The sequence below is a fragment of the Hyperolius riggenbachi genome, chromosome 1 (genome assembly GCF_040937935.1).
Source record: "Hyperolius riggenbachi isolate aHypRig1 chromosome 1, aHypRig1.pri, whole genome shotgun sequence".
Taxonomy (NCBI): Eukaryota; Metazoa; Chordata; class Amphibia; order Anura; family Hyperoliidae; genus Hyperolius; species Hyperolius riggenbachi.
This window is the reverse complement of record NC_090646.1, coordinates 297,543,259-297,560,775: the sequence shown is the minus strand read 5'-3', so window position 1 is coordinate 297,560,775 and position 17,517 is coordinate 297,543,259. Positions and strand designations below refer to the sequence as shown.

Here is a 17,517-nt window from a genome sequence, read left to right as displayed (position 1 = left end):
AAGAAATGAACAGCGCTACTTAAAAACAGATGAGTGCTTACCTGCAAAAAAGTGCACACCCCACTCATGGGATTCAAATACACAATGAGCATACACATGACCTGTCTACCACTTGGAGGATGTTAGTTTCACTAACAATTTGCAATTTGTTAGGTACTTGTCCCTCCCACTGTCGAAGAAGTCTTTCCTCCATGGGAGGGGACCTAACACTAACTAAATTCTACCTATGCATATGCATAGCCTGGGCGCGCTACCAGTAAAATTGAGAATTGCGCAAAAAAAGTGGGATCAGCGCATCACCAGGCCGCCTCTGAATGGCCTCTGCTCAGAGATGCGCTGAGCCCCCCCAGAAACTGCAAACGCACCTTGAACCCAAACAGAGGCTCTGCATATACACCAAAGGAAACTATTAAGTGGGAGCAGCTGACCAGAAATAAATCAATCAAACATAGCAAAGAAATGAACAGCGCTACTTAAAAACAGATGAGTGCTTACCTGCAAAAAAGTGCACACCCCACTCATGGGATTCAAATACACAATGAGCATACACATGACCTGTCTACCACTTGGAGGATGTTAGTTTCACTAACAATTTGCAATTTGTTAGGTACTTGTCCCTCCCACTGTCGAAGAAGTCTTTCCTCCATGGGAGGGGACCTAACACTAACTAAATTCTACCTATGCATATGCTTCTTCGACAGTGGGAGGGACAAGTACCTAACAAATTGCAAATTGTTAGTGAAACTAACATCCTCCAAGTGGTAGACAGGTCATGTGTATGCTCATTGTGTATTTGAATCCCATGAGTGGGGTGTGCACTTTTTTTTGCAGGTAAGCACTCATCTGTTTTTAAGTAGCGCTGTTCATTTCTTTGCTATGTTTGATTGATTTATTTCTGGTCAGCTGCTCCCACTTAATAGTTTTCCTTTGGTGTATATGCAGAGCCTCTGTTTGGGTTCAAGGTGCGTTTGCAGTTTCTGGGGGGGCTCAGCGCATCTCTGAGCAGAGGCCATTTAGAGGCGGCCTGGTGATGCGCTGATCCCACTTTTTTTGCGCAATTCTCAATTTTACTGGTAGCGCGCCCAGGCTATGCATATGCATAGGTAGAATTTAGTTAGTGTTAGGTCCCCTCCCATGGAGGAAAGACTTCTTCGACAGTGGGAGGGACAAGTACCTAACAAATTGCAAATTGTTAGTGAAACTAACATCCTCCAAGTGGTAGACAGGTCATGTGTATGCTCATTGTGTATTTGAATCCCATGAGTGGGGTGTGCACTTTTTTGCAGGTAAGCACTCATTTGTTTTTAAGTAGCGCTGTTCATTTCTTTGCTATGCAGCAATGAGATTGCTGCCGTTGTCACACACCACGTTGCCGATCTCAAGCTTGTGCGGGGTCAGCCATTGCTCCACCTGTTTGTTAAGAGCAGCCAGGAGAGCTGCTCCAGTGTGACTCTCCGCTTTCAGGCAAGACATGTCTAACACTGCGTGACACCGTCGTACCTGGCATGCAGCATAGGCCCTGGGGTGCTGGGGCTGTGTAGCTGGAGAGGAGATTGCGGCACCAGCCAAGGAGGAGGAGGAGGATGACAACAGCGAAGCGGTGGTAGCAGATGGAGAGGAGGTGGCTGGAGGCCTGCCTGCAAGCCGTGGAGGTGTGACAAGTCGGTCCGCTGCGCAGCCACGTACTCCCTGCTTGCTGCCATCGGTCACCAGGTTGACCCAATGGGCTGTGTATGTAATGTAGTGGCCCTGCCCGTGCTTGGCAGACCAAGCATCCGTGGTCAGGTGGTCCCTTGACCCAACGCTGTGTGCCAGAGATGACACCACTTGCCTCTCAACTGCACGGTACAGTTTGGGTATGGCCTTTTGTGAAAAATAATTGCGGCCTAATATCTTCCACTGCGGTGTACCAATGGCCACAAACTTACGGAAAGCCTCCGACTCCACCAGCTTGTATGGTAATAGCTGGCGAGCTAATAGTTCCGCCACGCCAGCTGTCAGACGCCGGGCAAGAGGGTGACTGGCAGACATTTGCTTCTTATGCTCAAATACTTCCTTCACGAACAGCTGGGTACTGCTGTGGGCAGAGGAGAAGGAACTGCTGAAGGGAAGAGGCGGTGTGGAGGAGGGTGGCTGTGAAGGTGCAAGGGAGAAAGTGGATGAAGACGATGCACCTGAAGGAGGAAGAGGAGAAGGAGGGTGGCTTGTCTTTTGAGGGGTGCTGCTTTTCCTCAGGTGTTCTTGCCATAGCTGTTTGTGCCTTCTCTCCAGGTGCCTTCGAAAGGCACTTGTCCCTACGTGAGAGTTGGCCTTTCCACGGCTCAATTTTTGCTGGCAGAGACAACAGAAGGCTTTGCTCCGATCTGAGACACACACGTGAAAAAATTTCCAAACCGCTGAGCCCCCCTGGGGTGATGGCGCTATGGTGGCATCAGCAGCTGACGTTGAAGGGCATGTTGGCTGGCTGGCCATAGCTGGCGATACATGGCGCCGGACACTGCCCCCAGCTGTTTCTGAGGACGAGCTCCCTCTGCTTCTATCATGGAGTCGTCTCCTCCTACTCCTGTCTGACTCCTCCTCTGAACTGTCCCCATGGTCATCTCTTCTACCGGGAACATATATGTTATCCATATAATCGTCATCCTAATCCTCCTGGCCAGCTTCGCTTTCCTCAGACACCTCCTCAACTGCACCAACTTCAGGTGGTTCATCATCCCCCTCCTCACACATTACGTCCATACTATCGCCACCTAACTCAGACGTATGAGGTGGTGTACCTGTGCCTTCTTCTTGTTGTTGCAGTAGTGGGTGTGAATCAGTGATTTCACCACCACCACCAAATAACTCCTGCGAAGTGTCAAATGCGGCAGATGTGGTGCTTGTTGTAGCGCTGGTGGCTGCGGGAGATGAGGTGTTCTGTGTTAAATAGTCAAGCACGTCCTGATCTTGGGAAGTGATGGCACGTGCCTTCTTCTCAGCACTGTATTTTGGGCCAGGTCCGCACGAAATCACAGCAACACCACCTCGCACAGACCTGCCGGTGCCTGGTGGCCTTCCTCTGGGTCTGCCTCTACCTTTTCCTCTACCTGGTTTGTCCATTTTGTCCATCTCGGGGGGATGCTAGGTATATGCAGTGAGCTGGGTTCACTGAACACAACAGGTAGTTAGATGCAGTGAGCTGGGTTCACTGAACACAACAGGTAGTAAGATGCAGTGAGCTGGATTCACTGAACAATAAAGGTACTTAGATGCAGTGAGCTGAGTTCACTGAACACAACAGGTAGTAAGATGAAGTGAGCTGGGTTCACTGAACAATAAAGGTACTTAGATGCAGTGAGCTGGGTTCACTGAACACAACAGGTAGTAAGATGCAGTGAGCTGGGTTCACTGAACAATAAAGGTACTTAGATGCAGTGAGCTAGGTTCACTGAACACAACAGGTAGTAAGATGCAGTGAGCTGGGTTCACTGAACAATAGAGGTACTTAGATGCAGTGAGCTGGGTTCACTGAATACAACAGGTAGTAAGATGCAGTGAGCTGGGTTCACTGAACAGTAAAGGTACTTAGATGCAGTGAGGTGCGTTCACTGAACACAACAGGTAGTAAGATGCAGTGAGCTGGGTTCACTGAACAGTAAAGGTACTTAGATTCAGTGAGCTGGGTTCACTGAACACAACAGGTAGTAAGATGCAGTGAGCTGGGTTCACTGAACAATAAAGGTACTTAGATGCAGTGAGCTGGGTTCACTGAATACAACAGGTAGTAAGATGCAGTGATCTGGGTTCACTGAACAGTAAAGGTACTTAGATGCAGTGAGGTGGGTTCACTCAACACAACAGGTAGTTAGATGCAGTGAGCTGGGTTCACTGAACAGTAAAGGTACTTAGATGCAGTGAGGTGGGTTCACTGAACACAACAGGTAGTTGGATGCAGTGAGCTGGGTTCAACGAACAAATAAAGGTACTTAGATGCAGTGAGCTGGGTTCACTGAACACAACAGGTAGTAAGATGCAGTGAACTGGGTTCACTGAACAGTAAAGGTACTTAGATGCAGTGAGGTGGGTTCACTCAACACAATAGGTAGTGAGATGCAGTGAGCCGGGTTCACTGAACAGTAAAGGTACTTAGATGCAGTGAGGTTGGTTCACTGAACACAACAGGTAGTTAGATGCAGTGAGCTGGGTTCACTCAACACAAAGCTAGGTATATGCAGTGATGAGGTGGGTTAAGTAAACACAACAGGTACTGGGTATATGCAGTACTGGGCAGTACAATGTGCAGCTCCCTGTCACACACACAGGTAGTCACTGAATGTGCTGGGCTGCTGGCAGTGGCACACACACTATCAATTAGCAAGGCTGTGCATGCAACAAAAGTGTCAGTTTGACACACAGAAAAAAAAAAGTACAGGATGAGCTCTGACAAGAGCTATTGAGGGGTGCTATAAAAGCAATAACAATCAGCCAGGAGCAAGCTAAGCAGCAAAGAACCTAACTAATCTGTCCCTAGAAGAACAAGTCTGCAGCAGCTGTCCCTAGTCTGTCTCTAGCAGGCACACGAGTGAGGCTAATGGCCGCCACAGCCTGCCTTATATAAGGGGGAGTGGGGCTCCAGGGCTTAGTACAGCCTGAATGGCTACAATGTGCCTGCTGACTGTGATGCAGAGGGTCAAAGTTGACCCTCATAGTGCATTATGGGGCGAATCGAACTTCCGCAAAAGTTCGCCTGGTGCAGGCGAACCCCCAAAGTACGCCTGGAACCGTTCGGTACATCTCTAATATGCAGTACTGGGTATTACAATGTGCACCTGTCACACACACAGGTAGTCACTGAATGTGCTGGACCTGGCTGGCAGTGGCACACACACAGTATGAATTAGCAAGGCTGTCTATGCAACACAAGTGTCAGTGGCAGGGGTGTAACAATAGACCCTGCAAGGGATGCCTCCGCAGGGGGGGGGGGCAGAAGCCACAGGGGGCCCTCGTGGGGAAAAAGTTTCAGTGACTGACAGCTAAGGGCATGGAGATAAAAAACGTACTCTGCTCTCGCACCATTGTTATATTGACTACATGTGTCCACAACACAGATAAGGAATCACACACACTCTGGAATTTGTACACTGTCCCTGCTCCCTAGGGTTCATAAAAAAAAATTGTCTCACATTGCAGCAAAGTTCTGATGACTTCATGTACAACAGAGTCACAGGATGAAAAAAAGTTGTACACTGTCCCTTATCAGCAATCACTGCTCCTGCTATAGGCGCCCTTGTCTTCCACCTCCCAGGGCGGCGCATCAATTAGCAAATTACCTCTCCCTCCCAGCCAGCCCAGCTGTCTGTACAAGTAGGAAGAGGCAGAGGACTGTGTCTGTGTCCCGTCCAGGCGTCCAGCTCTCTGCTGACAGCTTTTGTGTCGCCCTGGCAACATTACTCACATAATATTATTATCCATTGTGGAGAAAAAAAGGAAAGGATTCCGGGCACCTTCCGTCCAATGCTTTAATGGCAAATGTTAGCAGACAGTGTTCAGGGTACCATTGCACAAAGATACCTGCATCTGGTGATCCTCATTGGTGATGGTGCGGTGGAGGTGGGGATGCCAGGGCACTAGGTGGGACTGGCGACGGCCGTTTCGCGTCTATCCAGACGCTTGGTCACGCTGCGTACCACTGTAATGGGTGAGCAGCACACATCCGGCCTATAGCGAGGACAAGCCCCGCCTCTTCTGGGTGAGGCGCTCACCGCAAGTGATTGGAGAAGGCGGGGAGGGCGGAGGCCAGTAGGAGCCAATGTCGGGTCTGTACTACAAGACCCATGAAGCCTAGCGCTCAAGTCCGCCTTTAGAGGGCAAACGCATAGCGCCCTTGCGTCACGCAAGGGCTAACGTCACGCCGCACCTACAAAACCCTTAAGGCTCTTCCTATTGGGTTTGTATACGGAGGCTGTGTAAACAGCCCCCTTGTGTGCGGTAACTATGGCAACAGCAAGCCATACTCTTAACGTAGCGCATGGACCAAGTGGGTGTGTAAATTTCCACATCCCACAACACATGGGTTTGCAGTGTAATAAGCGGGGCCATACTATTGTCCCCTACTTACTCAGCATATGACCATTGCCTCCCAGGCCTCCACCCTACCTCTCCTAGAGTAAGTTGTGTCTATTAGTGACAATTAAAAACTATAAATTGGGAAACTGAGCTAGAACAGCACCTCTTCTCTGGACTTCTTATAATATATCCTCAAATTACTTATAACTATCCAAAATGTCACGGGGTCATTATGTAATTGGGCTGAGGGACAGCAGGGACCCTAAATAAAGGTACAAACTAAGAGGAGCACAAAGGGAGAATTAAAAACCAGCCTATTGGAAAACACTACCGTTACCTCCACCTCACCTATACCATAGGGGGCTATAGATTACATAACTCCTAAACCACATAATTATTATCAGAAAATTACACAAAACTCCTTTGAACTATAGGTACTACAGACTTCAGACTTCAAGGGTCCAACATACAGGCAAGTTCAATCTTGTCATTCAGTCCTCCTGGGCCCATTGCCTCTGTTCGCAATATTATGCGTGTTTCTCTTCTGAGAAGCAATTTGTCCCTATCACCTCCCCTCGTGGGGGCTTCCACCTTCTCCAAAACTCCAAAGGTAAGGCCACGACTGGACCTCCCGTGCTCCTCTCTCATATGTGTCACTAGTCTGGTACAGCTCTTCCCTGCCTTAATGGTACTAACGTGTTCCCCTATCCGAACCTTTATTGGCCTAGTAGTCTGGCCAATATAAAATCTCTTACAAGGACAGAATAATACATAGACCACATAATCCGTTTGGCAGGTGAAGACATTTCTGATTTTAAATGCCACCCCTCCTATCTGAATAGCTTTCGTTGTAATCATCTTTGGGCAGAACTTACAGTGTTCACACTTAAAGTTCCCTAAGGGAACACATCGGTCCAGCCATGTGGTTGGTCTGGGTGACACAAACTCGCTTTTAGTGAGCATGTTGGCAAGGGTGGGTGCTCTCCTGAAAACTACCCGTGGGGGTCCCCCTACTTTTGGACATAAATCCGGGTCATGTTGTATTAAATCCCAGTGCTTAAAAACACTTTCCCTGATCCTATTCGCCATCGGGGTGTAATCAAAGGTGAATATCAATCTTCCCACCTCATCCTTTTCCTTGGTTCTCTCTTGCAAGAGCGTTTTCCTGTCCTTCCTCTGGGCTTCACATCTAGCCTTGATCAGCAGCTGTGTATCATAACCCCTTTTGCGGAACCTTTTTGTCAGGTCCCCGGCCTGTCTCTCGAAGGTCCGCTGCGAACAATTGTTCCTCCTTAGGCATAAATATTGGCCATAAGGGATAGCCTCCACTACATGCCTGGGGTGGAAGCTCCCCGCATGGAGGACAGAATTGGTCGCAGTCGGCTTCCGATACCCTTCGCTGGTCAATTTGTTGTCCACTATTTTGAGCCTGAGGTCCAGGAAGACCACCTCCTCTCCAAACATCTCCGAGGTAAACTGCATATTTATATCATTGATGTTCAGGTAATTAACAAATTGTATGAATTGAGCCTCAGAACCTGACCACACCACTAGGATATCGTCCACGTACCTGGACCACTGTCTGATGCACATCCGGAACGGATTCGTATCCGAGTGGACCACAGACTCCTCCCACGCCCCCAAAAACAGATTGGCGAAGGAGCACGCCACTGGGGTCCCCATAGCCGTTCCCGCCACCTGGTGGTACCATCGGCCGTCAAACATGAAGGCATTATGAGTAAGCACAAAATCCAAACATTGGCAAATAAATTCAATGAAATCATCATCCTTGTTAGTGCGTTTTAAGTACCTTCTGACGGCCTGCACCCCCAGGTCTTGGGGAATTCTGCTGTACAGACTGACCACATCAATGGTGGCCAGTCTGTCATTGGGGACCCAAGTGGTGCGCTCCACCATCTGCAACACCTCTAGCGTGTCTCTTAAGTAGGAGGGTACTCCCTTCAACAGGGGGCGCAGGAGGTGGTCCAGGTACCTGGACAGCCTCTCGGTGAGGGACCCGCAACCCGAAACTATGGGGCGTCCTGGCGGTGTTTCTATGGACTTGTGCAGTTTCGGGATATGGTACCAAACTGGTCTCCTGGGGTAAACCGGGAGGAGATCCTCCGCCAATTTTTTGGGGAGGAATCCCCTCTCGGCTCCCTCACGTAGGAGAGTCTGGAGTCTCGACTGGTAGCGGGGGGTCGGGTCGCAAGGAAGCAGACGATAGGTTTGTTCATCTCTCAACTGCCTTTCGGCCTCTAATTTGTATTGTTGGCTGGACATTATGACCAAGTTTCCCCCTTTGTCTGCATTCCTTATGACCAACCCCTCTTGTCTTTTCAACCAGTCAAGTGCCTTTCCTGTGCACTCAGGTTCGGCATTGTTTGCTCATAAATCTGAGCTTTCAAATCACTCAGGACATTATCAAAAAAGTGATCTATACTGGACCCCGGGCTCGCAGAGAAGGGCTGTACCGACCTACATGCTCTATAGGAGTGTGTATCTCCCAGAGTTAATCTGTCTGCTTCCAGAACACTCGGCCCATCCAATTGCCCTCCCTCCTCCCACAACTCATTCAGTATACCTAATATTTCCTCATCCGTCAGGTCCCACCGCATTAGTGGGCTAAAACCCAGATTGCTGGTGTGGAATCCCTGTGTCATCTGAGGAGAAGAGTTGACAACACCCTCCATAGACTGCATACCCACTTTGGGGATGTCCCCCTGTGGGTCAATGCCTAAGTCTGTTGTCATTGGGTGTAAGCTCGGGGTTAGTGGGTCCCACTAACCCCGAGCTTACACCCAATGACAACAGACTTAGGATATCCCCCAGGCATGCATCTCTCTCCTCAGCCGAGGACTGAACTTTAGTCCCACACAGGATTTCGACATTGTGAACTTCACCATAGATCTATACAAGTCAGTACGGAAGCTGGTTATATGCCAGAGATTCCATGGATTGAACACTGAATCAAGGACCGTGGAAGGCCCGGTCCGGGCCTTCCACGGTCCTTGATTCAGTGTTCAATCCATGGAATCTCTGGCATATAACCAGCTTCCGTACTGACTTGTACAGATCTATGGTGAAGTTCACAATGTCGAAATCCTGTGTGGGACTAAAGTTCAGTCCTCGGCTGAGGAGAGAGATGCATGCCTGGGGGATATCAACTCCTGAAAGGTTCACTACTTGGAGGCTTTCTTGTTGTGGGGTGGTCGTTATGCCGTCGCTTTCCGTTTCTTCTTGGCTTGTTTGGAACCTTTGATTCCTTCCCAGTGAACTGTCCTGGAGGTCCCTGGAGCGCCTCACCCGGAAGAGGCGGGGCTTGTCCTCGCTATAGGCCGGATGTGTGCTGCTCACCCATTACAGTGGTACGCAGCGTGACCAAGCGTCTGGATAGACGCGAAATGGCCGTCGCCAGTCCCACCTATTCTAACCCACTGCTTGTGTACATTGAATAGGGAGTGCCACTCTCATTTGGGTCTTTTTCTACAAGTAACAAACATTACTCACATAACCCTATTGATTGGCCATGGAGCCCTGCGTGCGTGCCGCTGGGGCTGAGAGAGGAGAGGAGTGTATGTGTGTAGCTGGAGCTGCTGCATGGGGACACACATGGAGCAGACGTGAGTGGGGTCGCTATGCTGAGAGCGGCAGGAAGAGACAGGGATCATCAGGAGGCCGCAATAGCAGCATAGGGGTCGATATACAGGCTGGGAACGCGAACAATCACTCATGTTCCCATGCCTGTCGGCTGGTGACGGCCAAACCGGAAGTGTTCGCCGGCGGGTCCTGGACCATCGGAGCGGAGCTGCGAAAGCACCAATCGGCTGCAGGGGACTGAGGGAAGCCCCAGGTGAGTTAATCTCATTTTTTTGGCCAGACTTTAGGTTCACTTTAAGCCATGCCCCTGCCACACCCCCACCAAGACCCTAGTCACGCATATCATAAAGATTTCATAAGAAAAAAATGTTGTTTTACAATTCAAACCACACTGGTCCTTTCTATTCTGGTTAATTTTCCTTCATAGTAACATTTTAAAATTAGTATTATATCAATTTAAAGGGAAGGTTCAGGGACTATCTGAAAAAAATAAAAATCCCCATCCACTTACCTGGGGCTTCCTCCAGCCCGTGGCAGGCAGGATGTGCCCTCGGCGCCGCTCCACAGGCTCCCGGTGGTCTCCGGTGGCGCGCCCGACCTGGCCAGGCCGGCGGCCAGGTCGGGCTCTTCTGCGCTCCAAGGCCCGGCACTTCTGCGTCCCACGCCGGCGCTCTGACGTCATCGGACGTCCTCCGGGCTGTACTGCGCAGGCGCAGTAGTTCTGCGCCTGCGCAGTACAGCCCGGAGGACGTCCGATGACGTCAGAGCGCCGGCGTGGGACGCAGAAGTGCCGGGCCTTGGAGCGCAGAAGAGCCCGACCTGGCCGCCGGCCTGGCCAGGTCGGGCGCGCCACCGGAGACCACCGGGAGCCTGCGGAGCGGCGCCGAGGGCACCTCCTGCCTGCCACGGGCTGGAGGAAGCCCCAGGTAAGTGGATGGGGATTTTTTATTTTTTTTCAGATAGTCCCTGAACCTTCCCTTTAAAGGATGGGAATAAAGTTTAGAGTCAATGAAACACATTTTTAATATAGAAATATATATATATTTACATAGAAAGAGGGTCAAAGTCCTGAAAGAGGGACAAATGAGGGGGAAAGGGCTCCCAAAAAGGGCCTGTCCCTCCAAAAGAGGGACAGTTGGGAGTTATGCTATTTCCCCTGCTGTCTGTGTGGTTCTAATGGCCCATACTCACGGGCAGCAAAAGTGGCCTGTCGCCAGCACACGTGAGTGTGTGGGCGACAGCTCCTCGCCAGGTCCCTCCGCGTACACACGCGGAAGAGGGACCAGCGGCGCGACGGAAGCTGTCGCCGACGTTCCTCCTCCCCCCGCCGGAAGCTCCGCATACCTCAATGGAGGTTGCTGTCGCTAGTCCACGTACTCACGCGGACTAGCGACAGTTGCGGCGGAGGTGCGGTGGCGACTGTCGCCAGGCAATTGAAACTTTCAATCGCCTGGCGACATCAGCGACGGGGTGCGCGCCCGTGCGACGGCCCATACTCACGGGCGCCCCGCGTGTTGCGGCGACAATTGTAGCCCGTGAGTATGGGCCATTACACTTATTTAAGAGTCCGTACATTTACTGATGGTTGGCAAGCAAAATAAAGAACCATACATATAAGTTATATAACACATTTGCCTGGTTGATTTTCAGGCTAGCATAGCACTAGCGTCTTAGTTTTAGCAGCAATGCCATCAGCGCTCCCCGTGCTAATCTGTGTTATGACATTACTCCTCTGCCTGCAGCGTGCACAGCAGCACTCGCCACTCACTGCATGGCTGCCTCATACTGCAGTGCTGGGGCTGGGCTACTACTACAGTATGCGTGCATCCATAGCACATCTACATCTCTGCTCCGCCCTCGAAAATGTTTTCTTTTTTTCCACATTTCGTCAAGTTCTCTTCTCACGGACACTCTCAAGCAAAGGCAAAGAAAGAAGCCATAGCCAGCCCCTCCCGCAGCTTCCTCCTCCTCTTCCATACACATAATCTCGCGTTATCAGTGCACCCAAAATGGCTACGATGTAACCAGCTATGATATCCGACTTCCTTGTGAGAGACACAATTACTGTAAACTTCAGCAGCGTTAATAATGGTAGGTGATAGCGCAAAGCTATGTACCTCTTTCTTATTATCACTTTTATCGGCACAGTCTGTCTGCATATCATTCATAAACTGCCTGTCTCTTTAATAAACAGTACAAAATATGTTACAGTGAATATACTTTGTGTAAACACAAGGTTTTTATGACTTTGATTGCGTTATAACTGCATTATAACTACTTGTTCTGCAAAGCTTTTATGTGCTGTTTTATAATTGTAATATCTTTCATCCAAAGGCAGTTTATTCTCTTTAGCCAGGCACACAGGTTTGGACTTGGTTAGAGGGAAGGGACACTCCACTCACTCACTCACTCACTCCACTCACTCAATCCAAATCCAAAAAAAGCTTTATTGGCAGGACCAAATACATTTAGTATTGCCAACGCAAAACAAAAGATTAACATGGGGGAGGGGGGATTGCTGGAATAAGGGAAGGATATAGGTATACAGTCCATAGGAGTGTGGAGGATGTATGGGGGGGATGAGATATATAGTCCATAGGGGACTCACTCACTCTCAGGTTTTTGTATAAGGCTATGTGAACCACTGGGCTGTCTGAGGAAAAAACAGTCAATTAGAGGGCAGGCAAGCTGGTAAATGTACACAGCATGATGCAAAACAGAGGCTTGCCAGCAGGGTCATTCGAAAAGAAAATCTGCTCCCTTGCCTTGCTCCCTTGCCATTGTTCTAAAGGCTTCATGTGGACAGCTAGACAAACAGGTTGAAAAGTTTTCCACAATCCCTAGACTCCAGGAGGGCTGCTTGTAGGGAAGGGGTCATATTACTGGCAAGTAACCTCTGTGTAATATGGGACACCTAAGCTCTCTGCTCCAACTCAGGCTATTCTTAAGGTCCATACACACATCAAATTTTTATCTGCAGATGACTGGCCAACTTTACCACTTCCATGTAGTATGCCTGCACAGTCTATTTTTAAGTAGTCATCAGGCAAACCCCCTTCCCCCACCACCCTACTTACCTGGGGCTTCCTCCAGCCCCTTGCAGCTCACATGTTCCACGCTGCAACTCCGTGCTCAGCTGCCGGCTTGGGGTCCCCGATGGTGCAGAGGCTGATCTCGAGGTCGTCTCTACTGTCCACCGCTGTCAATCAAGCCCACATTGTCTGCGGTGTACTGCGCAGTACACCGCGGACAACTTGGACTTGATGGACAGTGGCGCAGGTGCACCAGAGGAGGACGGCCTCTGCACTTGCGGGGACCCTGAGCCAGCAGGTGAGTGTGGAGCTGCGGCGTGGGACAGGTCAGCTGCAAGGGGCTGGAGGAATCCCCGGGTAAGTAAAGAGGGGTGTTTTTCCTGATGAATCCCTTGTAAAGAGTACCTGAGATGGTGAGGGGTCTGGGGGGGGGGGAGAGATGGGACACAGGCATGTTCCCTGCTGCAGGACATTCTCTCTACCCCCCTACCCCCCCCCCCCTGCTTGCACTATAACCCCCTGAAATTAGCGTCAACTGATTGTCGCTATTCTGGAGAGTAAGGGAGGATAGCGGTATTCCCTGCCTAAATGCCCACATGTTCCTGCAGGCCTTCCAGAGTTGCCATTGGGCAGCTCTCTCCCCTGCATCTCCCCTGCCTCCGTGCACCAGCGTCGTGACCCTAAGGCTCGGTTCACATTGGGCTGTTTTCAGCCTATGTTCCGCTCCGATGAGTGGAACGCAGCAGCCGCAGCAATGCTTTCCCTATGGGAAAGCTCCGTTCCGTTCTCTGCGCTCCGCTCATTGGAGTGGCCTTACCGCTCCGCTCATGGAGCGGCACGCAAGCGTACGGGCGGATGCGTCCTAATGTGAACCCGGCCTAAGGGTCACGAAAGTGAAAGCAGGAGACTGCAGGCCATTGGAGCGGCAGAGATGGGGGGCTACATGATCTGCCCAGCCCCCCAAATCTGGTAGTCTTGATCCTCTTCCCCTTTTTCTTTTTCCCTGCCCCACCTTGGATTGTCTTTAAGCTGAGTACACCCATCAGATCTTTGCAAACTGAGGAGCTAATCTGTCACACAGGTTTGACAGGGAAGTTTGAAAGACTGATCTTTCTAAATATGCTGTACACATGCAAAAGATCAGTTCCTGCAAAAGACCCGAGAAAAAAAGACCTTTTTCACCTAAGCCTGCTCACACAAAAGTTGAAACATCTGGAACAGTGCTGCTCGAATACCACTTTTCACTATCCGGATCTAATTCGGATCCGGATACCCTGATATCCGACCTCAGTATCCGGCCGGATTCGGATATCCGGATAGTAAACCTGAAAATGGCAAAAAACCCTTTCGGATGTTTCCTTCCTGATTTTTGCCATTGAAGGTGATTTTGCCCTCTGCTTGGACATGTAAACTAACTATCTGCCTGAATTTCACATGGGAAATCCAGGTTTTCTCGGATAGTCTATTTGGATTTGCAAAAATATCCGAATTGCTATTCAAAGTTCGGATAGTGGAAAAAGTTTGGATTATCTGGGTAGTTCGGATATCCGAAATCCTTGCTGAGCAGCACTGATCTGGAGATCTCCTATGCACCTTGTTCAATGGACAGCCATCTGCATATCAGATGCAATGGATGAATCTGTAAGATTGAAAGATAAATATCTCTTGAGGTCTTTTGTGAACGTAATCTGTTGGCCCTTTTACTACATGGCAGTGGTAAAATTACCCAGTTATCTGCAGATTAAATCTTGATGTGTGTATGGAGCCTTAAAGAGACTCTGAAGCGAGAATAAATCTCGCTTCAGAGCTCATAGTTAGCAGGGGCATGTGTGCCCCTGCTAAAATGCCGCTATCCTGCGGCTAAACGAGGTCCCTTACCCCACAAATCCCCTCTGTACAGCGCCGGCTGCGCTTCCTGATTGAGGCAGGGCTAACCGCTGCAGCCCTGCCTCACGCACGTCTATCAGCGCGTATCTCCGCCTCTCCCCCGCCCCTCTCAGTCTTCCTTCACTGAGAGGGGCGGGGGAGAGGCGGCGATGCGCCGCTGATAGACGGCGCTTAGAGGCAGGGCTGCAGCCGTTAGCCCTGCCTCACCAGCAGCAAAATCTACGACCAAGTTGGTAGTAGATTTTGCAAGGGGGGTTTTGGGGGGTAAGGGAACCCAGTTTAGCCGCGGGATAGCGGCGGTTTAGCAGGGGCACACATGCCCCTGCTAACTATGAGCTCTGAAGCAAGATTTATTCTTGCTTCAGTGTCTCTTTAAGGTGGCCATACACTTATAGATTTGCAGCAGATTCGACCATCAGATTTTTGTCAGATGCCTGTCAAGTCGAATCTGACAGGAATCTATCTGATGTGTGCCACACACTAGGAACAGATTTCCAATAGATTTCAGAATTAAATCTATTGGAAATATACCTAAATGCATTATTGGACCATTAGATCCAATGCAACGCTATGGGCCATGGATCTGTTACCAGCAGCAGATCGACCTAGATCTTCCATCCTGTCAGATAAATCAAATCGGCCACACATCAATTGATTTGAAAGAATCGGCTTCTATTCGATTGATGGCTGAAACTTCCGTCTCCCCCCCGGCCATCTTACCCTCACAAGTAAATTACCCCAATCTTATTAATTATCCTAACCAAAAGCTGGCCATACATGCATTGGGTTTTTTGTTTTTGTTTTTTTCCAGCCAAATTCTCTCACTATGATCGAATCGGATGGTTATCAGCATAGCTACATCGATCCTAATATCAATCTGTGGCACAAATCGATCAAAATTACTATTGGTTGATTACATTTTGGTTGATTGGATAGTGTGGCAGTAGATTCAATAGATTTCATGGTGAAATATACTAAAATCTGTGTGCAGTGTATGGGGAGAATCGACTCCCTCTCATCATATAAGCGAGGGATTGGTCTGTTTGCCGCATGGGGCAAAAATCTATGCGTGTACAGCCACTTTAAAGAACAAGCGACACCCATGCTAACCTAGAAATAAAAAACACATATATAAGTAGATAAATACTACTTCTACTTACATAACAGATATAGGGCTTGATTCACAAAGCGGTGCTAACTGTTAGCACGCCTGTGAAAACCCCCTTAGCACGTCTAAACAAGCTTTTCGCGCATAAAACTTTACGCGCGCAAAACTTTATGTGCGTAAAACTTTACGCGCGTACTGCACAGAGCGCTCCGCGCGAAGTGCCCATTAAAGCCTATGGGACTTAGCGCGCGTAAAACTTTACGCGCGCAAAGTTAGCGCGTGATCTGATTGAGAAATCCGGTGCTAACCTACTTAGCACCCTGGTTAGCGCGTCTAAAGACTTTAGACGTGCTAAGTAGGTTAGCACCGCTTTGTGAATCAAGCCCATAGTGTGCTATCCACGTAATGATTCCTGTGAATTTTATAAAGGAAAAGCAGAAAATCCTATTCTAGGCAGTGGCCATCTTGCCAAGCTCATACTGACAACAAGGATATCCCTGACTCTTGTTTTCCCCCCTCCCTTCTCTTGCTCATTGTGTATTCATTAGCTGCCCTCCTCCCAGAGTCTTCAGACACTCCCACTGAGGTGTATACTAACTGCACTTTTTTTTTTTTATTATTTACACATCCAATCACTGAGTCACCTCAGCCTTGCTTGTAAACACAAGTAATCAGGGGGTGTTTCTGATAAGCAGAAGGCAGGGAAATAAATGGAAGATGAGGAATATATTATAGATAAAAAGAGCTCCCAGCATTCAACTCTTGGGCACTGTTTTGCACTAGGGCCAGTGCTCCTAAAGTATGTGATAACTACAAACCATAACAGCAGAAAAAGTTTTGAAAGCAGGATTAGCAATTATCACTTAAAGAGAGTCTGAAGCGAGAATAAATCTCGCTTCAGACCTCATAGATAGCAGGGGCACGTCTGCCCCTGCTAAACCGCCGCTATCCCGCGGCTTAACGGGGGTCCCTTCACCCCCAAATCCCCTCGTTTCAGCGGGGGAGCGCTTCCTGGTTGGGGCAGGGCTAACCGCCGCAGCCCTGCCCCACGTGCGTCGGTCAGCGCGTATCTCCGCCTCTCCCCTGCCCCTCTCAGTCTTCCTTCACTGAGAGGGGCGGGGGAGAGGTGGCGATGCGCCGCTGATAGACGCGACTGGAGGCAGGGCTGCAGCCGTTAGCCCTGCCTCCAGGAGCGACCAAGTCTGCGACCAAGTGTCGCAGTGGGGGGTTTGGGGGTGAAGGGACCCTCGTTTAGCGGTGGTTTAGCAGGGGCACACGTGCCCCTGCTAACTATGAGCTCTGAAGCAAGATTTATTCTCGCTTCAGAGTCTCTTTATTACACTCAGACCAGTTGCTGTTGAAATTTGATTTTTTATGGTGACAATATCACTTTAATACTTTCCCTTCATTTTATCCTTATTCCCATAATCCTAATCCCTATCCTAACCCTAAATTGTCTCAAGTGCTAATTTTTCCTAACCTCCTACATGTTAGATACTTTTACCGAACTTCAACTCCTTCCCACTTAAATGCCTAACCCTGATCACCTGATTTCTCTGTATTCTTAAAACACTTCTTTCCCATAACGGATAGCCCTATCCTAACTATATTACCTTGTACTCATGTATGAGGAATGTCACCCGACAGGGATTGGACCCGATCCCTCAGGCGACGCTGTAGGCTGCCCCTGTACAGACGTATCTCTAGCCTGCAGGTTAGCAATGTGTTCTGTTGCTATGTGGGTGGGGGTCAGAGGGCCAACAGAGCAGAATAGTGACAGTGGGTGAGGTGAGTGGGGAAAACAAAGCTCTTGGCTGTCACTCAGCTGAAGAAATCTGCCAGAAA

General features: G+C 49.5%; 1 protein-coding gene across 1 annotated transcript in view; it reads left to right on the top strand.

Annotated features, from left to right (window-relative positions):
- Window positions 1–11,533: 11,533 nt before the first annotated feature.
- LOC137508566 (zinc finger protein 414-like) overlaps window positions 11,534–17,517 on the top strand; it is a 96,524-nt gene continuing 90,540 nt past the window's right edge. Inside the window, exon 1 of the mRNA XM_068233762.1 lies at window positions 11,534–11,736. Within this exon, the coding sequence (XP_068089863.1) occupies window positions 11,734–11,736 (3 nt within the window). The 5' untranslated portion in view covers window positions 11,534–11,733. The remainder of the gene's footprint in view (window positions 11,737–17,517) is intronic.